The 26431-nt window shown below is 34.8% G+C and overlaps 1 protein-coding gene across 2 annotated transcripts in view; it reads left to right on the plus strand.

The window, feature by feature from the left end:
• LOC115441853 (formin-binding protein 1-like) overlaps positions 1 to 18841 on the plus strand; it is a 49569-nt gene extending 30728 nt beyond the window's left edge. The window contains exons 2-14 of one of the 2 annotated variants that reach the window (XM_037444360.1): positions 2056 to 2171; positions 2671 to 2721; positions 4058 to 4202; positions 6201 to 6352; positions 7287 to 7443; positions 8782 to 8919; positions 9484 to 9693; positions 13214 to 13312; positions 13458 to 13551; positions 16072 to 16231; positions 16552 to 16853; positions 16936 to 17108; positions 17387 to 18841. In XM_037444360.1, coding sequence (XP_037300257.1) covers positions 2056 to 2171; positions 2671 to 2721; positions 4058 to 4202; positions 6201 to 6352; positions 7287 to 7443; positions 8782 to 8919; positions 9484 to 9693; positions 13214 to 13312; positions 13458 to 13551; positions 16072 to 16231; positions 16552 to 16853; positions 16936 to 17105 — 1794 coding nt within the window. In that variant the 3' untranslated portion in view covers positions 17106 to 17108; positions 17387 to 18841. The remainder of the gene's footprint in view (positions 1 to 2055; positions 2172 to 2670; positions 2722 to 4057; positions 4203 to 6200; positions 6353 to 7286; positions 7444 to 8781; positions 8920 to 9483; positions 9694 to 13213; positions 13313 to 13457; positions 13552 to 16071; positions 16232 to 16551; positions 16854 to 16935; positions 17109 to 17386) is intronic. The other variant, XM_037444361.1, reaches the window with a different exon arrangement.
• Positions 18842 to 26431: the final 7590 nt, after the last annotated feature.

The following is a 26431-nucleotide window of genomic DNA, read 5'->3' on the forward strand; positions in this document are numbered from 1 at the left end:
TTCGCTTGTTAAAATTAAAAAATCACATTGTAAAATGTTTTTTCTTACCCGATATATACCTCTTAAAGTTGACTATTAAAATAACTATTTAATCATACTACTTGTAATAAATTTATTGATAAAACAAATATGTAGAGAATATATCGCATATTTATTGCATCATCGAATTCTTAAAAAGTGTTTGGTATACATCCTTCCGAGCACGATACAATTGTAACATACGTCCGTGCAGTTATGGAACAATTGAAATAAATTAATTTGTAAATTTAAAACAACAGTTTATGCGTTTACGTTATGCGGAGTGGTGCAAACTCATTTGGACAATGTCGCGCGTCACACGGTAAACAATATTTATCCGTGAACCCGGCGCACACGCTCAGAACAACTATAACAATACTCGTGCAACGTCAAATACCGATCTCCTTTATTGCCCCACTTTGTTTTATTCATTCATCGTTCAGAGTTATACAGCAGCACGAAACGTTCGTACAACTTACGCTTGCAACGGTCTCTTTAAAAATCTAGATGTAAGCGGTGTCGCTTTGTCACGTCTAAAAATATTCCATTCATATTGTGCCCGCAAAATAGGCTACGCAGCGAACCACACATTTAATTAATACCATTAGTTGATAACTGTTTATTCACATGAACGTTTTTTCGTATAAAACAATTTAGATATATGTATGTACGCGTCTCGTTTGTTGGTATTTTAATTGCTGTACTACATATTTGCCTATAAAGTTTGTCATATCGGTAGAACTAATTTTCTTATTATTATTATGTATATATACAAAGAAAACTAATATAGGAATTTCGCTTGTCGATATTTATTCCAAATTAATAATTTTCCCATAGAAGTCTTTATGATTAAAATATTCGATACTTACATTATTCATAGAATATAGTCCAGAAATTTGTCAGATCCGCACCAAGAAATGATACAACTGCGATGAAAAATAAATAGTATAATCTTAATTGCAATGATAGGATTGATGTAATTGCACCAACAAAGTAAACGCGATAATTCAAGATATGAAAAAAAAAATAATCCGATGTCGTTGTACCGTACAAATAGTGAAGGAGTCAAGGGCGCGTGATGGAGGCGTCGCATGCGCATCGCGGCGTACAATCACAGCTCCACACGACTTGCCACCGTGAGACTGGGAACTGGCAACTTAGCGCATTTTGTAACACATATCCATTTTTTGCAATTAATTCATTTTATATGCAGTTTTTGCCATTGTACAACATTGCCGTATCCGTAAAACATCATTTAACACTTCAAGCGTACAAAGTTGAAGTTAGCAGAACGAATTGTTCGTTGTTTAGGCTTCCGACAAAATTAACAAAGAATCAAAATATATTGTGTAAGCGAAAATACATCCATTGGATGAACAAATAATGCACGTACATGCTTGAATGATATTTTCCTTATATCTTTAATTTTCTATTTCTATATTGCCTTTACAGATCATTCTACGTCCTCTCGTCTCAGTTTAAAACAATAACCAACATTGATAGTTGGGACTAATAGGTTCGTAACTAAAACGTTAATGCTATAAAATCTAACTGTAGAAAACCAATAAGTTACAGGCATTCATATTATAGGTAATTACGGTTATGATAGTTAATTGTTGAAAGAGCGTAGTGTGCGGTGCGGCGGCCGGCGAGTCGCGAGCAATGGTTATCGGCGTCAGTGCAGTTTCCCGCTGAGATGACCTCGTATCAGCGGCCGTTTCCTCTCGGCTTATGATGACTACCACACAACGATACGCAATACGTGCCGTACTGCTAGGGTTGGCAAAATGTTTGACCAGATTTAGAATTGTTTAATTTGTAATAGGCTTAAAGATTACAATAACGTTATATTGAACTCTTTTATATCTAGTAAGCAATGAGGTTTTTAAAATTGTGGCGCTATAATTGTTTTTATAATTAACACCCGTTGAACAATGAAGGAGATATATACAATTTTAAAATGTTGGTAGCCCTATTACAGCGTCCATGTGTTTTGTTATTAAAATTTTAATAACGTTGTTGTTTCATTGTTCACAGGATCAATATGATAACTTAGCTGCCCACACACAAAAAGGAATTGAATTTTTAGACAAATATGGAAACTTTGTCAAGGAGAGGTGCGCTATAGAATTAGAATATGCAGGAAAACTCAGGTAATTCATTACTTTTTGTTAATATTTTGTAATTGTATTAGTGTTGATCCGAGTTATTTCGTATTATCGTTACCATTAATTGTATTTGCAGTCTGTGTAATGTTAACTACTTGAAAGACGGACCGATTAGTATGGTTTTAAATAGCTTATATCAAATAACGACCCATAAAGACACAAACAGTGTTGTCCTCCTCTGTTTAATTGAATTACAATAATAAATGTCTAACATAATTTAATTAGATGTTTCCGTGTTGATTTTCGGAAATATCTCTTTTTACCTATTGTTTAAAATAAATTTATCAAACCATGTTCATAATAACTCTAAATGCTCATTCATTTTATAAATAAAGTATTTAATTTTGTAATATTTAATACAAAATGTATATTACTATGGGTATATAAGGATAATATATCATATTCTGTATATTTTCCTTATGTTTGCCTTGAGGTTTGAGGAAAACAATGTTATAGTGCTAACATTTTATAATTTATATTTCAGGAGGCTTGTCAAAAACTATCAACCAAAAAGAAAAGAAGAAGATGAATATCAGTAAGTGTTGACAATTTAGATAGAGCACGTAGAAATTTAGTTCGCAGCGATTAAGACGTGATGTTTTCACGCAAGTCATTCGCGCTCGGTACGAACGATGACCGACTAAAAAGTGTGTGAGCTCATATACCGGTGTATGTATCCGCATATTACCTGTTAATTTTATGCTATCTTGGAACATGTTGAAAATATATTGATAGTTAGCGTAACCGCGCCTAGCCTGTCTGGATAATGATTAGACATTGGGAAAACCGTCACAGTGACTCATTATAGTTAGTTTATCCGGATTTTGTATCTCTGTAGCTAGATTCTTTGGACCTAAATGGCTATCTAGCTGTATAACTAAGTTCAATAAAACTTACTCCATCGTTTATTGATGCTTCTTAAATCAACTATCATCAGATTATTGCTTAAGTCGAGCGAAGCAAGCAATATAACTTGATATTTCTTAATTAAATCTACAACAGTATCATCTTATCTCATAGGCTCCATGATTAAATTTCTCGGTGCAATACCAAACATTCCGATCGGCCCTAGCATAATGTGCAATTCAATCGTTATGCAATATAACGTACCAAGTTCCAACACTATGTTTCATAACGATATTTGATATTATATTCTATATTGGACGTCGACTTGTATAATGGATTATAGGCATAGTATTTATTATCTAACTAGTTGGGCCGACAGAAGTCCTGTCTTAGTTATTAAAAATCAATTCTAACTGCGAGTTTTCGTCTAGTTTCTTCTCAAAATCATTCTGGGAAGTAAAGGATTTCAAAATTAAAATTCATCAACCGCGTGAAGTTAAATAGTCGTAAATTTTAAGATTTTTTAAAATTTTCTTTTCGTACAAACATTCGACAGAGTACTACTTTAAAAAAAAAACAGGAATAAAATCGGTCAAGTCGTAGTCAAGTTATAGCGTGACCAAGGAAAATAGAGATACATTGTTATATTTTTATTGATATTATGTATCTACACCCTTTTAATAATTATGGAATGATTTACACTTGTTTGATTTATTGCAATAATATGGCAATAGCACCATTACGTTGCACCAAGAACAATTATTAAAACGTACCCAAATGTGTAATGAGTTCCATTGTCCTTTTGAATTGAATTATGTTTAGTTCTATTTTTTTTTCTACACGAAGAAATGTAAGCTGATCCAATGTAGTACTAATGTGACAAAATTAGTTTGCAGGCGTAGTTTTATTGTTTCGTATGATCTGTTAAGTACCACATGCTTATAATTCGATGTGTCCTAAACCATTTCATTCCTTATAGAAGCGCTTGGTAAAATACAAACACGTTATTTAACATATCATTGCAGGTACACACCGTGCAAAGGTTTCAAACAGTTGCTTCAAGAGTTAGGCGACTTTGCCGGACAGAGGGAAGTTGTGGCCGAGAACCTACAGTCAAATGTCGTGCGAGAGTTGCATCTACTCGCCAAGGAGTTGCGAGAAGAGAGGAAGGTAAGTATATTAGACTACTAGTGGTAGGTTTTTCATATGTGAGAGTCGGCCTGGGTAGGTAGCACCGCAATGTTTATTTCTGTCGCCAAGCAGCAGTGTGCAGTCACTGTGTTCCGGTTTGAAGGACATTGTAGCCAGTGTGACTACTAGACATAATGAGACTTAACATCTCACGCCTCAGGATGGCGAGCGAAGTGGAATACCAAACAATACTTTGTAATTCAAGGTGTTGGATGGTGTTTGTACTGTTTATGGGCGGTCGTACCGTTAACCAGGCGAAGGGCAAGCTCGTCTCGTCATTCAAAGAAAAAAAAAAAACTTGTACGTAATTTGTTTAGTATTGTTAATACGAATGTTTATTGCTTAGATGCCCTGTGCACCGCAAAAGAGCAGTGTATTTATATCTAACTTGAAACGTATAGGATATGTTTTACGATGACGTGATCCTGTTAATCGTATTTGTTCAATTTTCCCTGAATTAGTATAACGTGACAAAAGACACGGACTACATAATTATACTTTAACTATAGAAAAGGATTTATGGCATGGTAAATTGATTTTAACATATGATCCCAATCGCTTTTCTGATCCATCGAGAAAATGGTCCTATCAGAACTACTTTTCTGACATGATTACAAGTTATATTAAGATTATGGTTTTATTTTAGGATAGTTTATTAATAAAACCGTTAAACACAGAATATTTTAAATTTTCTGTGCGGATATATCGTTATTATGATAAATACATCCGCATCTTATTCTATATGTATAATAATATGTTAGAAATTATTTATATCTCTATCTACAGGTGTGTATGTGGGACAATGTTAATTCATTTACATTCTTTACGAGAAATAAAACGAGTTGAAGTTTTTGTTGCCGCTAGTTTCTCGCGCAGCGGACCACGGTTGTATGTAGGCGTGATTCTGAATCGTGTTATGACCCAATGTTCGAATTATAATGGCGGTATTTTATTTATGACATACTTGAATAGTCAATGAGCACATACAAATGTACACTCACTGTATTATACAATAATTAAAATTATGTTTTAAGTCATTTTTATTTTATACTGTATGGTATTACTTACCTTTATTGAACTTTGCTTACGAGTCTGTCTCGATCCGATATCAAAAATTATTTCCTTAAAACAACATACGATCAAAAATATATGTCTTCTATATAAATACGAGAACAATATGAGCATATTAAACCGACAAAGTTAATGCACCTCAATGTGGTCCTAATGAAAAGCTTTATCGGAATTAAACATAATATACAATACGGTAGCTTGTAACCGGTGATACAAGCTGTATCGGTCGATCAATCAAACAGATAAGTTATCTGAACTTCACATTCGCTAATCGGACAACAAATTAAACAACTGCAGTTTTACAAGTATTGTTTTGTCATAACGTCACTGATTGTAGAAAATTTGTATCCGCCAGGATAGCAAACACAATACACATGGTGTAACGTCATAGTGTCACAAGTGCGTCGCGTTTCGGGATCAACCAGCGTTTATCCGGTTCCAATGGGCTGGTGTTACTGTTTTGATAACCAGTTTTCATCAGTCGATACTTGATAGCCGATATGTTGAAACCACCCCATTTAACATCGGGTTCAGTAGAGTCGTTTTGTGGTGTTCGTATACAAAATATGTCTACCGTATATTTGAAAGGGGTAGTGTAGATTTTGGGAATGTTATCTATGTCAACTGAGAGTTGCGAAGTATATAACTGCATCGGCGTATACCGTTTCAGCCTTAAAAAATACTAGTTTCTTGCAGCGCAGCGCATAAATATTACTTAAAACAAAATGTTCGTGTTATTTAGGGATAGTGCAGCGTTCTATTTATGAAAATTTCTCAGGAATGGTTCAGTTCAGTCGTACAATACATTATTATCTATAATCCAAATCAGAAACGTTATTTTTTTTACAATCATAGTGCGATATATTCAAGAGACACGTATCTACATGTTTGTTGTATTATTTCCAGCAACATTTAAACGAAGGAGCGAAACAGATGGGCGTGTTGAACACGTCGATAGCGGCGCTGGACCGCGCGCGGAGAGCGTACGAGCGCGCCGCCCGCGAGTCCGAGCGGGCGATCGAAACCTTCCAGAAGGCAGACGCCGACTTACACCTCAGGTAGGACCCTCAAACCCATCATTTATCCGAAATAATCTCGTTCTGCTACTCATTTACACTTCGCAACTCATTTCAAATCGTTAGCTGATTGTCAAAGCCTGCCATAAACAAATTATGTCTTCCAACGATATGCTTCAAACATGAACCGATATTGATATTATCGTAGACAACGTGATGTGTACGCCCTGGAGAACGCACCTATGAAAACGCGTCATTAAACGTTTTTGAAACATGGTGTGCATAGGCCCTAATACCCGTAATCAATCTCCACGCCCAAATATCCGGCAAAGTGGGCTAGTAATCCAGTTTTTTTGAATGTCACATCTCGCAACAAGTCATGTCATTATCTCATCAACCGACTTCTAATTCCTGACGGCTGACCTATTAAATATGATAATGTTTGATGAGCAAACTGGATTGATTATAATTAACCGGAATAATTGTCTTGTTTTTTTGATTAGACCCATGATCACATGTGTTATTCAAAAGCTTGTGTAGTATAATAATAATTTCTATGGTACTGTTATATTAATGCGTAGGTAGTTGTGGTTAGGTTATTTCCACTTGTATGTAGAGTACACGTACTTAAAACATGATAGCGGGTATTAACTGTGAACGACTAGGGGATATTTAATTCCATTTACCACGGTTTGTGAAGTACATGATATAAGGTTACATTTTGATAATTAATAATTGTGAATGTTAAAGCCATGGTGTAGATCGGTTGTCTCCACTACAAATGGTCTAGCACAGACGTTATAACAAACCCATAGAAAACTATTGTTAATAATCAATTTTAATGATACCTTTAGGGAAGTCATACTATTAACATAGCTGCTGCCTAATGACAGCCGAAGATCATATTATGTACACTAATGATCAGATGGCCTACCTGATTCTTTACCTGCCTATAAAAGAAAATATGCGCCCACAGCCGTGCAGAACTTGAAAAACAGAAAGCGAACATGAAACAGCGGAGTCAAGCGTGCGAGGAGGCAAAACAAGAATATATGGAACAACTGCGCAAAACGAACGAGGCGCAGCGGCAGCACTACGAGCAGCGACTACCGCACGTCTTCAAACAGTTACAGGTGATGACGTCATGCCTTATGTCGTATCGGGGCGGGCTTAATATGGTAACTTAGATGAGGGTAGAGTAATATCGTCCGCGCGCGACCTCCGAGGATTTACGTGGAATATTGACACAGAAAGAAAGAAAGAAAATAAATTTATTTTGCAACAAACACATAACAAACAAACAAGCGAAACAGACAAAATAAATCTTAAAACTGTGTTTGTCACCAAAAAGACACATAGTGGTTGAATTGATTGCTTTACCGATATTACGTTATCAACGTGATAGATGTTTTACACTTTCGGTGTCTGATCTTACCTACATTGATAATGTAATATCCAAAAAAATTAATTATTATGCAAACATCCTTTAAGAGTCCTCAGCCTTCACGTCTGGACTGTAATTCAGTAGTAATTACGTATATTAGTAGCATATCATAGTTGCTGTTAGTTTCAGCCGTTGCAGTATAATTTTATACGAAATTATTCGGTTCTTACGATCTATTAATATATAAAATAATACAATAATTTTATCTAATTTAAAATATATTTATTATATATAATTAGATGTTTTAAGTGACTCAACGGAAGAAGCAATTGTCCGAGTTTTGACAGAGTCGTGGATTTCGAAAGCTTAATCTCAACATAAATTAATTACGTTATAAAGTAGATATCGAACGCATAGATTTATTATAGTGGCTTCATTAGCATTTTATAGATGAACAAATTAAAATTGTATATCGGTTGACCTTTTGTACAAGTTAATCGGCTCGAGATTGCCATCAAAGTAATTGTGTTATTTCTAAAAAAAAACCGTTACGCAAATTTATACGTATCGTTTGACGTTTAAGAAAGTGATAAAGAAATTTGATTTATAAAATGTGAATGAGGTCTCGTTTTACTTATATGTCAATTTTAATTTCACAAACGGATTTTCCTTTTCAATACACCTCCCCCCAAAACAAAATACCTATTAACATAGAATAGTGTTGAGTCACGGAAACTACGAAACAATTCGAGGAAGCTTTGCTTACATTTGTGTCCGGTTGTTAATGTGGCGCACTTTGGCCGCAAGCCAAATGGGTCAACCAGAAAACATAAAATTGATGCACATTTTTGTTCTTAATAACGGGCGCATGAAAAATCATGAGGAAGATACCTGAGCTATATTTATCTGAGCAGTAAAATTGGGACATAACGAGTTGCGAAATAATGTTTACTCGATATTTAAAGATTTCAAACAAATCGACGACGCTGTTGATTTTAAATGTTATTTTGAAACAATTTATTTTTGTCCTATTCAACTGAGTGAAAGTTTACGTTTTATGTTAATAAAATGTTTGTTGATTTTACAGGATTTAGATGAGAAGCGAATAAAGAATATTAAAAATTTTATGTTGAGTTCTGTGGACGTCGAGAGGAAAGTGTTTCCTATAATTATGCAGTGCCTTGATGGAATGGAGCAAGCGGCAAATAGTATTAACGAAAAAGAGGTAATTATAAAAAAGTAATTTTAATATGTGGGATATTTATTCCATTTCGTAAAATGTTGTATCTTCTGTTTCTGGGAAGTTATCTTAGATTAAAAATTTCATTGAAAAATATATACATATATCAATTATATATTTTTTCTAATGAATAAAAAAAAATTGTTTTGCGAGGTGACTAAAACTTCGACATGTGTGGTTTGGTTTAGCAACTGAACTATAGCAGATGTGGTAATTAATAAACATAGCTATAAAGACTAGATAAAATGTGGGAACAGATCATTATCTAGATCAAACCAATGGTTTTTATAAAAATGACGTTAGACGCTTTAAAATAAAACCGTTACGTCGTTATAAGGTTTGTATTGATGAAGATAATGATCGGATTATATGCATACTAACTATGGCAACTCATATTTGCTAAAGTATACTTATATATTATAACAGTGTTCGTAGCTTTTAGTAAGTATCCCAATAGTGGAAGTCCTTCGTCAAGAATTTATTTGAACATTTATAATGCCATTCAAAAATCAGATTTTAGATGATAACATAATGTTTTAATTTTCGCAGGACACAAAGCTGGTGATAGACAGGTACAAGTCGGGGTTCGTGCCGCCCGAGGACTTCCAGTTCGAGCCGGCGACGGGCGGCGACGCGCCCGACGCGCCCGCGCACGCGCACCACGCGCACCACAACCACCTCACCGCCGCGCGCGGCACCGTCTCCGGCAACAAACTCAAGAAGCGCGGCGGGCTGCTCTCCATATTCACCTCCAACAAGGTGAGACTCATCTATTCCAGCGAGTATCAATATTTTGATGGCGTTACTCTTGGCGTAGTTGTTTCAATATTTTCGCTTTTTGGGCAGAGCAATATCGACTTTGTATTATTTATGTACAGGTACTAAGTTAATGTTGATTTTCCCAAATTACGCAAATATTCGCTCAAATAAGCCAAGTGTGGCGCCACCATTACATGTAAGTGCTACTCGAGTTAAGTAGTTGGAATAAATACCGACTTATTTATAGCAAACGTACCAACAAATAATTGTCTAGAGAAGTAAAGATACAATTTTAGAGATATCCGGAGGATGTACCAACTTATTCATAGGCATGGGAAAATCGTTTGGGACTTGCCGGTGAATTCATCTAAAAAATTATGTGTTTGTGACATAACATGTACGTCAAATTGTGTCAATGCCATCAATTTAAAATATTATTTAAATTTTACCATTGTATTTATAGCAATTGTTTGTAACATTTTGTCTATTTCGAATAATACAACTAACTTTATCAACAAAAACAATGACGACGGCAATGACCGGATCATTCAGCTCGATCATTATTTTAAATGTTAGAATAATTTTATGGGTAATGTTACTAATTCATGTTTTTAATCAAGGAACTGGTACAATTATTAATTCCATTGTGTATTATCATATTTTTATGTACTACGTCATTATTTAAATATGAATGAGGTATATTACGCTGTTCGCTTGATGTCATATTGGGCTTTTTAGAGCTTGATCGATATGCTGCATATAATTTACTTTTTATTAAGGAGACATTTTTGCATGGGATGGGAATATGCCATATTATTTTAATAGTGTATGTGTACAAGCATCATATTATTATAATCACTTTTTCTATTTAGTAAATATCTGGTTTGTAATCATGTTTATTTAAGAACATTTAGGAACATTCAAGGTGGTTTTAAACCAAGATTTTAGCAATGAGGTTAAGTTTTTGGTATATATTAAATAAATTCGAATTGATCAGTAAGTGAGGTTCAAATAATCGGTAATAAATATGACTACAAACCCGTTTAAATTTTATTTTTATGTTTATTTATTATGTGTAAGATGGAGGTACTAATTTGTTTTTATCTTTCAAACCCTGTTCGATCCCTACCTAACATGGGTTCACGTAACAACAATATATTATTGACTGCCGGCGGACGGTGCGTTACCGAACGAAAAAGTAAGTCGACCCGATTGCGGGTTATATTAAGCATGACTCATTGTAGACTCACTCAAACGACAACCATTATTCAATACATTATTTTTTATTTTATTGCTATTTGTTTTTCAAACCAATAACACCTGTTGCTTTACTTACAAACGTCGTTTAATTCATTCACGTAACAACAGCTGTAATAAAAATTGTTAATGACCTAACTGATAGGCACGTTTCGTGTATAATAAATCGTGACTAATTCATTTATCAGATGAAAGTCGCCATGACCGATAATTTGAATAACATTTTTGATAAAATCTAGTGAAGTTTAATGCGATGGAGATAAGCTTGTTAAATTATTTTGTGCACAATTAATATAATTTTTAGTACGCACTATTAACATAATGAACGATCAACTCATTAGATTTGTTAAAATACTTTTACCTAATTCATTTATGGTACTGTTGACCTAAATAAATATAAGGAACATAGTTTGCAAAGATGATTATCGTCCGAGGAAATATATCGTGATTTTTAATCACTCCCATTTTGAAAAATAAGTACTTGCGTACGAAGTATAGTCATTATTTAACGTTAATGAACGTTAATGTTCATAGATCATTCTAGATAATAAAGCGCGTTTGTAAGTAAACCCTATCTCTGAATGAAACCACTATTAAATAATTTTATGTTGCGTGATATATCGCTTATATCGGGACTCGCATACGGTGTGCGTCTCTTTACTTCTTGTTTTAATATTGTTTGTTTGCCTCCCGCCTCGCCCGCATCATCTAATACTCGCAGAAGATTGTCGAGGCGTGCAACTCTATCAAGGTCAGTTCTGCTTGACGTGACGCGTGTTTCTGATGTATATTTATTGATATTGTGCCGGTAGCCTTAGTGTGAGTTTGATTGATCAAAGTTGGACGATAAATAATGAAAAATCGGCCAGCGCTCGTGGATTATGCATGTGGTCTTTCCCCATTCCTTACCGAAACCTGGTAGGGGTAAAGGAACGAAACCGTAAGAAAGGATGCTTATATCTATGGTTGGCATGCTTGACGACGCGCTGTTATAAAAAATATTGCTCGTGGATAAATAGACGATTAAAACCTTTGTATGTTGCTCATGCTAAGGTGACTTGCCTTGTGTTTTCAAGGTCTTCATATTAGTCATGGAGATTAATTTAAATTTGTTTGTTGTGGAGTTATTATACCTTAACTACGATTTACAACGTGCGATGAGCGGGCACATTTGATTTAATCCATTAAATACCCACTTGATATTAGTTAAACGTATATTGATATACGTTTTTTTTTTACATAGATTTAGCTATATAAAAACCAAGTAATGGTTGGTTGAAAAGAACAATCCTATCGGCTATCTTCGAATCGACAGCAAAATTTGACCAATCAGAGTGAAATTTGTTTGCCATGCTTATAGATGACTTATTTTGATTGTTTTAATTTTTACATTGATCCGAAGTTAACGACTAGAATTTTGGACGACTGATGTGTGACAAATTCAATAAAAATATATACAGAAACAACGCACGTTCTTGTCTGTTTCGCTTGGTGCCTGTTTAATACGATTACGCTTGCACGGCTTTTTATGTTCTACATTTAGCGCACTGTACGGCGTGCTTTACGATTTCATATAAAAACTGTTACACGATGTTTAATTATGACAATCAGTTTTTCACGAAATGTCAAATGCACTGTAGTCAGTTGCGCCATGCTCGATGAACTGCGCCCATAGAATGTGACATAAGAAACTGACGCGAGCGCCAGTGTCGTTTGACTGTAAACGTTGTGATTGGTCAAGAGACAAACGTGTGAGTCACGTGTTAACCTCTCAACCAATCACAATATAGCGATATTGTCGTTCGTGTCGTTTTCATATCGCATTCTAGAGGCGCAGAGATTTCTCAAGTTTTGAATTTGTGCTGTCTCAGATATTTTGAGACCTTATCAATAAACATTTTATTAGTGCGTAGTCTATAACCACTGTTCTCTGTCTTTGGTTTTCAAATCATTTGAGGTATGGAAGAGTCGCAGAACGGTAATTAGCTTTAACGCTGAATAACGTTCATTGGTAAGAGAGCATTTCAAAAGAAAAGTATCAACTAAAATTGGCGCAAATAGTCCTAATGTTTTAAAAGTGAATGTTATACAATTATACTAGGAATTTAAAGTTAAATAAATTATATGTAAATGTTCATGATTGTTAAATAATGTACATTGTTTTGAGTTTTCTTTTATAGGTGTGTGGTAGGCGAGTGGTGTGAATTGCGTTCCATAAACTAGAAAAATCATGATATATTAAAAGGGAATATCCGGTTTTCAGAATAACATGTCGATGGATGGAAAGGAGGATTATTCAGACTTGCCACCGAACCAAAAGAAGAAGAAACTACAAGCAAAAGTCCTCGAATTAAGTAAACAGGTATGTGCTTTATATTTTTGATTGTTTCTATCAATTTAGCATTCATAGCGCATTTGATAAAATCATATAATATTATGTACTCAATTGTTGTCGTTTTATTTTTACAATGAAGAAAGATTAGGAAAAATGATTCGTTTATTTGCAGGTGGCTCAGGAACAAGCAGCCATGGAAGGTCTTATGAAAATGAAAGGCGTATACGAAACGAGTCCCGCATTAGGAGACCCGATGACAGTTGAAGGTTAGAACTCGCATTGAAACTCCATTGTATGACACAAATTACCTCGTTAATGCTATGTTTGGTTAATGACATTAAGTTTACTATACTGAGCATTAATATTGCTGTGTTTAGAATTAACGCCCAGAACAACTCTTTTGCAAAGTAATAGACTAAAAAGGACATTGTTCTGTGCCCATACATAATTCGCCCTGGAACCAACAGCAATGGAAAAATGTTTGTAATATTTAGAATCTTTAATAAATTCTCGTGACATATTATTTATAAAACGGACAAGCTGGGATACCGCATCAATCCGAAAAAACGATGAGATTTTGAGGTTATAATTGATAGTAAACATTGAAAGCTTTTCAATGTTTAAGGTAGATTTATAGTCCTATCATTTGCGCTTTAAATATGCTTTTTATTGATATAAGTACCTATATAATATATATAAGCCCTAAAGATTCATCACTATGTAGGTATCTGATTATTTTTTACTTAAATCAGGCTATTTTAAGACTTGATTCATATATTTTTTTATAAGTAAAAGGTACCTAATTATGTAGTTATAGTATTTACATCCTCTAAGAGTACCCTTCAGATTTTATGTATTTTCTATATATACGTACGTCATACGTATTCCCCGAGGAGACAGACAGAGGCGCACTGTTGAGCATTCACGCTTCATCAGAAACATGGCATATTTTACACACTTTTGGTAGACTCTTAGGGCATGTAGGATTAAATTATACAATAAAAAAATATTTTTAGTACATATTATTTATTTCCTCATCACATACATTGTTTTATAAAATATTATCTGAGTATGGTGCAGGGTTGTTGTTATAGTATTATTTATTAATTCAGTTTTGCCAATCACAATCACCGAGTCCGGAGTTCCAACATTCTATTACAGAGCACGCAGCTTCTACTAACATTGTTACAGCTGAAGTACGTATAGGCTCTTGGGCCGTGGTCCAACATGCTGTACATATAAGATCAAGGGCTACAACCTGAAAAAAAAAACAAACACATTATGCTCAAATTAGAATGGCAATATATTAATATTGTGTCACACGGAAAGCAGATTTATGTATTCAAATCTTCCAGCTGAATTAAATGTATGAAACCTTCAAGCATATGACACACATTTTTTAATCAACAATATACTTGCTAGTTTGCTCTTAAGTTGCCACAGCCACATGCTAAAGTGTGTAGTAGGTAGTATACAGACTCTGTTCGCTGTCTCCACGCAGTTACCAAGAACAGGAACTGAGGAGCGAACTAGAAGTTTGGCGGCAGTTAAACTTGTACGATTAAAGAAAAATGTGCTTACCAAACAAAGCGCTGTCCATTGTTGTATACAATGGCGAATCTGCTCGTTCTCCAACACCATGGATCCGCCAGCAGAGCCACAATTAATGCAAAAGCAATTTCCATTTCGTATCCGTTATCAATGCCAGGTAAATTGTTACATCAGTTCACAAAGTCCAGAAATCACAGCCAGTGCATGTCGATATCGTAATTAATCGCACAGAGTATAATAGCCGAATCGTCAAGGATATAGTGAGAGTCAGAGAATTATAATATATTATATGGAAAGTGAGAGTCTAGTTTATTTGTCTCTGATGACTGAAGTGTGAGTGACATTAAATTGAATTGAAAAATGAAGTAAGTATTAGGGATACTACTCGACTAGATTCTGAATCGATTATATCGATCATTTATACAAAAATCGATTTTATTCAACATAGGGTTATTTTTATTCGGAAAAATATTTAGCGGGACCCTTATCCCGGAAAATCTTTCACACGGGCGGATCCGATAGTAATTTAATATGGAGAGAGTTTGAGGCCCCCGGATGGAGGGAGAGAGAAGAACGCTACTTTTATATGTATAAATCATAAATATTTTGTACGACAGAAAAATAAATGTTCGCATAATATATTATGATCTGCTATCTGTACCAAACCAGGGCGAGTCGCTAATATAGAATCTAAATAAACAAAGTAAATCAATATGAATTAAAAACTAAAAAAACTTTTTTCATAGACGACTTGATCTATAATCAATTTAGTCCTAAAACTAACTACTTATTTATTTGAGACGCATCCACTGCTCGATTAAATATTATTATTATAATAATTAAAGAACATATCGCCTCACAAATCGAATATATTAAAATGTTTCAATAATTCATTATCGGTAATTAGATTTATCGTTTTGTCAAACCGGTACATCTCTATACACAATTAGTTGTAAACATGTCGGCGACTTTGACTTTAAGTCGTTACAATACTTTTATATTATATTCATTTTGGATGTAGCAGCTTGTCCGTTTTATACACATATTTGCAAATAATATAAAAAAATACATTAATAATTATGGTGCTAGTCACACCTTTGTTGGTTCTGGGGCCGTTTTCGACAATGTCCTTTGTTCTTTTAATGTACTCAATAATTTTTTATATTAAGTAAGTATATTATATAATTAGAATTGTACCTAATATAGTCATGATAAGTTTTGCTTTTGTTCATAAGGTCAATTGCACGAGTGTTGCGACAAACTAAAGAAGCTGCGAGCGCAGTTAAACAAGTTCGAGGAACTGCTGGCCGAGGCGACCAGCCAGGCCAGCGCGCCGGCGCATGCGCTGCACCCCTCCGCCAGGACCAACGGCGCGCCGCCCACGCAGGCCACTAGGTACAATATCGTCATGTCTATAATACGTCCTTATATTCATTTAATGGAAATTATTGAAATTGCATGGCAGTTCACATTACTTGAATCAATGTAAGCAAGGAATTCGCCATAGAGCTCATGAAATAAAAAAAAACACTTGTATACAAACAATTCATTCGATTTAATAGATAAATACTTTTATATACATCAGTAATTAATACACTAAATGCGGTGCATAATATTTTGTTACCTTAACGTCAACCATATGACTAAGCAAATAGATGTTCTGTAGTTTCGTTTTTCGTCACAGACTTAAGTCGTTAATTTGTTTATATCGCCAGCATCGGATCAAACAGCGAGTCGCTGTCCCGCTCGGCATCGGAGTCGTCGGTGAGCACGGGCACGGGCGGCGGCGGCGGCGCCACGGTGCCGGGCGAGGGCGCGCGCGGCGCGGGGCGCGCGGCGGGCGGCTCGCCCGAGTCCGGCCTCGGCGGCGAGCTCGCCGCGCAGCACCACGACGCGCCCGACGCGCCCGAACACGAACACGACGACCACGACGACCGCGAGTCCGACTTCGACTACTACTACACCGAGCCGGACCTCCAGCCCGTCGGATACTGCAAGGCGCTCTATGCTTTCGAAGGTTCGTTATCGACAACTTAAATTGTTTCTACTTACACGGTAACCTAAATGTGAAATGTAACGTTGTATTGTTCGTTTATCAGGCATCGGCAGCGGTTCTACGATGCGCATGGAGTGCGGCGAGCGGCTGCTGGTGCTGGAGACGGACGCGGGCGACGGCTGGACGCGCGTGCGGCGCCACCACACGCGCGAGGAGGGCTTCGTGCCCACCACTTACATCGCCACCACGCTCTACGCAGACTCCGCGCACTAACCGGTACATACACTATATACAACCTCACTTTATAACTGCTAATTCCATGCTACAATATATTAGATAGTAACAAAAAAATATTTTACCATTAAAACCTTTGTTTTAGTGTAATAAATTCACAGACACATGCACATACATGCAATTAAAGTTTTTTTTACCAAAAAGTGATATATTTTGTTTACATTTAGTTTTATATACATTTTTTACTCAATAACCTATAGATTGATACGTGTACCTAATACCTATATTGTATATTTTTACAATAGATTTTTATTTTGCAGCTACGGCAAAAATTAATGAGTTCGCTTGCGCTTGCAAGCTGACGGCGCGAGGAACAATCGAGAACGCGTCACGCCTGTCATTAGTGCCGAAGGAGTGTGTACAAGTATTACATAAACGTCATTTCATTTAATATTCCCACCATCTTCCCGTTGGAAGTAAAAGAAGAATCTCGGCTTACTATCGTAGAGATGAAAACTCTTTTGAGAATGCGTATAAAGTGTAATACATTTTTCTCCATTTATTTTATAATAACATTTTGCAGAATTAACATATTTACTGTCCCATGGTTGACTGATTTATTTGAGTATGTTTTGCCCGATTGCGAAATGTTAAAAGAAAGGATATTCAACATGCTTTATTTTACTTCAAATTTGAGTATATTGAAGATAAATAAAGCATAAAAATACTGTTTGAAGCAATGTTGGGCGGCAATCTTACCTACATGTAGAGGTATTTTTTTATGTTATTACAATATTTCTATGGAAACGAAAGTAATTTTTTCTTTAAGTTAATTGTTTTTTCTATTGAAACCATAAACGTTCGTGTGTCGATCGTCAGTTTTATATAATTTGAGTGTAACGTGTAACAGTGATGTTATGCGCAGGAGTAAGTTTATTGACTATCCTGAGTCGTGTGCAGACATGTTGTCGATAATGTTATGTAATACTTGAAGATGTCGGAACGCGTCGCGCTCGCCGCCTGCATACTCGCTATAATGTTTATATTATAATGTTCTTGTGGCCTATATAGTAACAAATATTTTTGCTATAATTTATCATAATGAAAATGTCGGTATTGCGTTTGTTTAAACACGTCCTTTCTATTACGATAGGTTATCCCGACGGAGGCCATCATGAACAAAATGGGAGTAAACGAAATTCTTAATAACATTCCATGATCTTATTTATTGTGTATATTGTTGGATATGCGGCATACATATTTTCATGTATGATGTGTACCGTGATAGCGTTATGTTAATTGTAATATTGTAATTCATCTAGAACTTCATTGTGCCAGCTATTTACGTGTTAAGGTTTTTTGTACTTATGATAGTTATTGCTTTTATGTGACTCAGCCAATGAAATTATAGCAAAAATAGAATTACAAATGTATCAACTTATGAAGTGTAAAAAGTGTTATCTTCAAACCAATACTAGATGTAACTACTGAGAATTTGCTTTATATTGACTTGTAATGAGTAACGAGTAATAAGGAATGATAATCTGTATCCAATATCACATAACGTGTATTATATTATATGAAGTGCTTCTAATACTTGAATTTTACGTAGTTATGTAATGCTAGCTAAAGGTCATAATTAGCCAATGCTATTATTTTAAATATTTCCTGTATGCGAGATAAGCACGTATAGTTAATGTATTTATACATAGGTGGCGAAGGATGAATGACCGTATATGATTTTTCTATAAAAATAAAACTATATGAGGACATAACCCGTGTTTATTTATTTCTTAATGTTTTTAAAATTTATAAACTAAATATAAAAATGCATCCCAAATATGACACCTTATAAATCAGTGTGGAGGTATTTATAAGGAAAAAGGTCTAGAAAAAGTTTTTCGCGTTGATGTTGCTCGCTTGTTCGAAACCGAAAGACGACCCATAAACAGTAATACTACAGTACCCACTGGTGGTAGTACTTTTACTGTGGATAGGTTTCATATGTGAGAGTCCGCCTAGGTAGGTACCACCGCAATGTCTATTTCTGCCGCCAAGCAGTAGTGTATAGTCACTGTGTTGTTCCGGTTTGAAGGACATTATAGCCAGTGTAACTACTGGACATAATATGACTTAACATCTCATGTCTCAGGATGTCGAGCGCAGTGGAATACCAAACAATACTGTAATTCAAGGTGTTGGATGGTGATTCTACTGTTTATGGGCGGTCGTATCGCTTACCTTCAGGCGAACGTCAAGCTCATCTCATCATTCAAAGCAATAATAATAGTAATATCCCAGATGTGATGAAAACATTGCATGATACTGTATACAGTACTTACTGTGTTCGACATGACATCGTAAGTTACTTATTACATAGATTCCCAGTTACTACAAGCTTCAATAAAAGTACCATTATTAAAGCTGGCACCGCCTAAATTGCTGACGCCGGATAAACACGGCAAAAATCTCAGAAATATGGGCGAAATATAGGTTTTTCCCCGGACACCTCTAAAAAAATATTTTATGCAACACGCGAATGGGGGCGTTCGATCGTCGACCATTTTGCTGTGGCTTTTTGAATGCTAGTGCAAGTTATTATGAATGAATTTTTAACCAAGATTTATTTCAATTTATCGCTTATCTATAAAAAAAAAATTGCCCCTGGCAACATTTTAAAAAACCCTGCCGGACAGCCCCGGGCCCCCTTCAAAATAGGACAAATCCGGAGAATTCCGGACGGATGGCAGTCCTAACCATTACTAATAATGAACTTGCACAACGATGGCCATATTCGACATAAAGCCGACAATGAGCCTAGTCGTTAGAGTTCAGTGATGATTGCCTAAGCGCATAATAGCGATGTCACCTGTTGCAAGATCCTGCGACTCCTTTCTAAAGAGTAATGACCGACGAGACCTTGTGGACCTATGGAGATAATCGATGTCATTAGCCATACAAACACTTGATGCGTACCCACGGCCTTCAACTCTGACGTGTAGATGGTTAATAATTATAGATATGTACAAAAATATTATGTAGCTCCTTGAGAGTTTTTAGTGTCAAAAATATCTAATAAGGTTATTTATTTTATTTTATTTAATATAACGACTCCGACAGACGTCCTGTTCTAAAAAGGAGAATATATCGTAGAACCTGAGTACAGCGCCAACTACTGGGTCCAAACCCGAAAATATACTTAAAAAATCATTGAAACCGGCCTAATATAACGTTCGTTCACAATTTATGGCGTGACCAAGGAAAATAGAGATTATATTTCCTTAGGAACTGGGGAAATAGAGATAGCAGAGCTAGGAAGTCTCAAGTCACTAGGAACAATTAACAAAACCGTAAGCGTAATTTTCTCGTGTGGTAGTAATAGTATTTTCTGAAGGACCGTCTAAAATAATTAGAACAACGTTATTAAGTATATAAAATTTTTCGATGTTAAACATTCCCGTTAACATAAGAAATTATTACAAGTACTTAATTACCTTATTTTTATTAGAACGTCATACGTCGCCATAGGTACCTACTTAATTCCTAGATTCGTCGCTAGTATTTAAAGTCGACTGTGTCATTGTTGTTTTATGACGACATATTTTGTATGGAAACTTCTATGACACAATTATTGAATGTTGTTCTTTATTATCTTCGCTTCATTAGTTATACACAAAATAATGCCTTTGTTCAAGAGTATTGCTAGCCACCAGAATAGTCGATGGGGGACATGGATTTACAGCCGAAAGGGGGAAACCGCTTTCCTTAATCCACCCGTTCAATCGAGTACTTACTTCAACAAAACATAGGTACCATATTTTATTTTGAAATATTGATAGAATTACACTTCTCTCCATTCCATTCGAATGGAGAGCAGTGTAATTTTATGGTGTAATAGTAGAATGGAAATCTTAAATAATTAAATCATAAATGTGGTATTTTCGCAAACTTTTGTTGCGCGTCGTTGCCGTTCCATCGATACCTAGTATTTTAGTAAGATTTTAAGATGTACTTAATGTAATCCTTCCAATTTGCATAGGTACGTATTAGAAAGGTATAGAATGATTAGAAATGAGGGGTTATACCATTAAATTGACAGCAACGATATCCATGAAACAAAACAATAAAATTAGTTACCTAAATTCATGCACTAAAAACACGTACGTATTTTGCTATATGAAATTCCAAGTTATGGACAATTGGGATTTATCTTAATTCATTAAAATCACTGATGGGAGTACGAGTGGGAGGGGAGTACATTTTTCTGATTGATTTACGTGTAACTTAAAACATTTATTTCATATCGATGTCATTTTAAACTTATACACCGGTCTATTTTTAACCCGAAAAAAGCACAATACAATGAACACAATGAAAATATTTTTCTGCACAACGTTCAAAAACCTTTACAATGAAAATTCTCTTCGTTATTAAAAATATTTTCGCAAGAGGAACACTGCGTTGTGGAAAACTGTTTTTATTGTTAATAGAAAGCCGAGTTGCACAGACTGTAACGAGAACAAATATGATAATAATGGCATCAATTTGTTATTGTATTTAAACTGTTTTTTTTTTATGACTTTTTTCTGTGTGTTTTATATCGCCCAAAGACTATCGGATAGTTCTCATGAATCACGGGACTTCGGTAGTTAATTATCTTTATTGCAACGCTCGGTGTTATTAATAGTTCGAACTTCCTACAGTAGGTTCCTATGTGACCTAATAATATGTACCTACTTATATAACAATTCAGGACTTTACCGCTTTACGCCGAAATAGTTACAGGCAAATCTAGTAGGTATTTATATTTAAAATAATATATACCCACTTATTTACGCCGCGCCATTGCCACATTAAAGATGCACTCAGCGGCTTAAGCTGTGATGAAAATGAATTTACCTCCTAGAGCCTATCGAATTAACAAGAACAACGGTGGTTTAATATCATCTAATTCGTGTTACACGATATTTTAAGTAACAGAAAAAATATACTTAGTGTATAATTCTAAGCTTGCATGAGTCGTGAGATGCTTACATTGCGTTCGCTGCTCCATTGGCCGAGTGCACCGCCTTCCGTGTCTCGCCACGCAACTATTATGCAACATCGCTAACCAATGGTTTATGATTATATTCAATGAGTGCCACATTCATCGTTAGTTTCACAGTCTTTAAATAAATTTTGACGAGTGTGAAAGTCGATGTACGACAAATATGTCGAAGTAAACACTTAGCGATTAAAGTGGCAACTGCTATATGAGATAAACGAGTTTTGCGGGAACTAGACGCGGTACCTACGCCATCCCGAGGTCAGGAATTGTGCAAATATTTTAATGGCTTTCCTGCTATAACTACTATGTTACGTGTTATATAATTATTAAAGAAAATTCACTTAAAGATAATTTTCCCATCAATCATAAATTTGTTTAAATGCAAAATATAATATTATAGGTTTTACTTAATCATAATTTATATTTATGCCTGTAGCTCATACTTTCGGATTTGTAAATAAGGTAGATTTACTTACCTAATTTTTTAAGGTTACGTATAGATAAGTATATCTAAGCACAATGTTATATGGTTCTTACATACGAAGCCGACACATATATTGAACATAATTTACATAATCCTGAGTTCGTTATGTTATGTAGGAATATACATACGTGATAACCATGTTGCCGAGTTCAACCATTTTAATAATGTTTCAGATGAAAGAACTTTGTTTATGTTGCCCTCGTAATGCTATTGTAATATGTTCTACGTACTGCCGTTATTGGTATCTATCTACCTAGCATTAAAATATAAGTTATTAATGTTTCACGCGTTTTTAGTTACTGCTTAGGTACTTTGTACTTAAACATGTACCATACTTAGATATATAATATACTTAATATAATATCAGCCCTATATTATATGTATACTGTCCCACTGCTGAGCACGGGCCTCCTCTACTACTGAGAGGGAATAGGCCTTAGTCCACCACGCTGGCCTAGTGCGGGTTGGTAGATATGACATACTTAGATATTCGTTGCTAAAGAGCATTGAAAAAGTAATTATTAATTAATAAGACTTCAATGTTGGTACTAGCTGCGGTTTACGAATAGCCTTTATAAAAAACCTCTTTAGCTCCTAGCCTATTATCGGGCAACTTACATTTAGTAGGGCGGTACGTAGTTACCTATTGAATGTAAGTACCTGCTTAGGGTAAGATTATCTTTACAAAATAGGTTTTACTTAATCTTAATTTGTGAAAATAATCTTTCACCTAGAGTAGGTAGGTATGTATGTACTATGTAGGTATTGAAGGAAACCATAGTGAGAAAACTTGTATACCTAACAAGTTCTCTAAAAGAATTTTGTTAGTATTTGAAGACTGCTAATCCGCATCAGGCCAGCGTGGTGAACTAACGTCTAAACTCTCTCAGTAGTAGAGGCGGCCCGTGCCCAGCTGTGGGACAGTAGGTACATAATACAGGGCTGATATTAAGTATAATATATTAAGATCATATAGGTACCTATAATTATAATAAGAACAACTATAATATACATATCTATAAAAAGGTACGTATTTTAAAAATACAAATCATTTTTTAAACAAATGGTACGTACATGCCACGATAAATATTACTTTATTATCCAGATCCTTACGAATTAGTATGTGTTGAGGTTGTTAGCAGCTCGTAAATTCATACGTGTTTACAATAAAAGAAAACAGCCCCTATGTTCTTTGAAGAAAAACACGTCGGTACAGTGAAACATTTACCACATAAAAGGTAACAATTTGTACCTTATCTTGATATACAAGAGTAATTGTTTGCAGCTTTCCACAATATTTAAAGAGCATTGTGACTAATAGCGCCGTGGTTTTAAAATTTTTGTGTTGTTCCGGATGTATACTTGTCTATTATGATTTGTTGTGTAATAGATACTTACATGATTTCTATTCAAATAGAAAAGGTTTTGTTTAACGCTGTTAAATCGGAAGGCTTAATATTATTCTAACGGTTTTTACATGCCAATGTTATTTGCCTAAGCAACCTACCCAAGAAAAATACCGCCCTGGGAAGTCTTCAATTCTTAATAAACGGTGAGTTATATTTAAAAAAATTAAGGATGAAAAATGCCGTTATTTACTGAAAAACCAATTAATGTAATTTTCAAACTTTACATGAGAAATATATTGTAGTTATACGTGTTAAGAGAATTTTATGTTATAATTAGAGTATTTTATTTGAGTTATACTTCATAATATCAAAATCATTTCTTAAATCTTGCATATGTACAGAAAGGATCAACATGAAAAAAACAAGATTACTTTCGTCCGCTTGTGTAAAAGGTCACACCTGAGCCTACACGCCACGTTCATTCCGAACCCGTTAGAGTATTACCTCGCTACACAGATTTACAGACAAATATAACCTCAGAAAATATCACATTATTTATAAAAACGCCAGCTGAATAAATGGAAAACTGTACATACGTGGTTCATACTACATGATTATGATCTAGGATCCGTAGTTTAAATAATATCTTGTAACTTCATATTTGCTAATAGTTAATTTGTATACTTAGAGTTTTTATACCAGGCAAATCAAAAGCGAAACGAAAATAGCCGTAAATGTCATTGCGATATCTTGACATGATAGGCTTTATTCTGGGCTTTATTTTCATACTAGAAAATTAAATCCTGGGTACTTAAATTGTGGGATAGGATAGGATTCGCATAAGATTTGTGAAATCTAAGAATAGAGGTATCACCCCACCTTAATATTCATAGAATTAAGAATTTGGTGTTCTTCGCGGCTTCGTCCGTGTCAAAAGCCTTGCCCGCTATAAAAGTTTCTAAAACGCTATAGAACACTAGTGCCATCTATTTAGAATCAAATTAAATAATTACATATATTACTTATTTCCTATGGCAGTAATTACTGAGTAAAAGTAACCTATGTGTTAATCTAGACCATGGTTTACTTGTGTGCCTAATATCCTAATCTGTTTAGTTGTTTCTGCATTTACTTTTAAATATTATTACAAATTTTTGTATGAATAATATCAGTACGAAGTAATATAAGATAAGATATAAAAGTAACCTATACATATTATTAAAAGGCGAATTGGTAGTATAAAATATTAAAACTGAATCCTTAATATCCGGAACAAAAGCGTTCATTGAATATTCCGAAACGATTTGGTTGTTTTAAGACCGCAAACGTTCCGTCGCCGGATGAGACCTTTCAACACGAAATTAATTCAATATCAAATGAAAGTATTTAGATCCTTATTTGAGTAATGTATAAAAGGTCACCTACTTTCAGATAATAGGTGTTTTTAAAATTACAAAAATGTTATAATCCAATATGAGGGTAGTTTCACAACAGTGACATCAATTTAAATGTGTGCTGTAATTTATGAGATGAATAATATACTCCACGAAGAATACTCAGAAGTGAGAGGTTGTCGTTTGTCACGGTCGTAAATATTCGACATTTCACATCACCATTCCGTTTCTTTAGTAATTTGGGGTCGTTTTGTTTCACAAATGAAGCACCAGATGAACGTTTTATTACTCGCTCTGGGGTATTTTGTACAACGACAGGCGGATAATTATTGCGCTATTAAAGCAAATATATTTTTGTCCGTCATTCATTTGCTAAAAGACATATTGACACTCTTATTTTCGTGTATGTTCTATACATGGACGTAAATTTTATTTCTCATAAAACTGTAGTAGTCTAGTCAAATAAGACAAAAAAATCCTGTGAGTTAGAAAAAATTCGCATAGAGCTGAAAATTAGTATAGACGTTAAATATGTCATTACCAATAAAATGTCAAAAGTCCCCATCGATCCATCGGCAAGGTATTTAAGGGCAAAACCGAGTTCAATGCATTGTAATCGGGCAAGAATATTGTAATATATGCAAGTAAGGTATGTTTCCTCTATCTAATCCTAACAACCAACCTATACTAAATATTTTTATGATTAGACTGAACTAACCAGGTTAATCCCTAGTTTTCCACGCGTACATTAATTAATTATAAGAAGACACATCAATCCCGGAAGATCAAGATATATTACCAAAATATCCGTCAATCATTCATCTTTATACATCGCTGTCAAATAAGTTTGCTACATTCGATGGAATATACTTATTTTGCGCACTCGCCTATACTTTCTTATTAAATAATATAACACTCGTCGAGTAACATATAACTGCATAATAATATTATCCATTAAGCGGGGACGCGATCACCGCATCCGCGCTAGGCCTAGTTAATTTTTTGCGTAAACCAGCTTGTTGACATAACAAGTGGAAAATATTAAGGCAATACGGTGTAAGTGATATTGATGTAGCACACTTTCATATGGG

This window comes from Manduca sexta, chromosome 28 (assembly GCF_014839805.1).
Source record: "Manduca sexta isolate Smith_Timp_Sample1 chromosome 28, JHU_Msex_v1.0, whole genome shotgun sequence".
NCBI lineage: Eukaryota > Metazoa > Arthropoda > Insecta > Lepidoptera > Sphingidae > Manduca > Manduca sexta.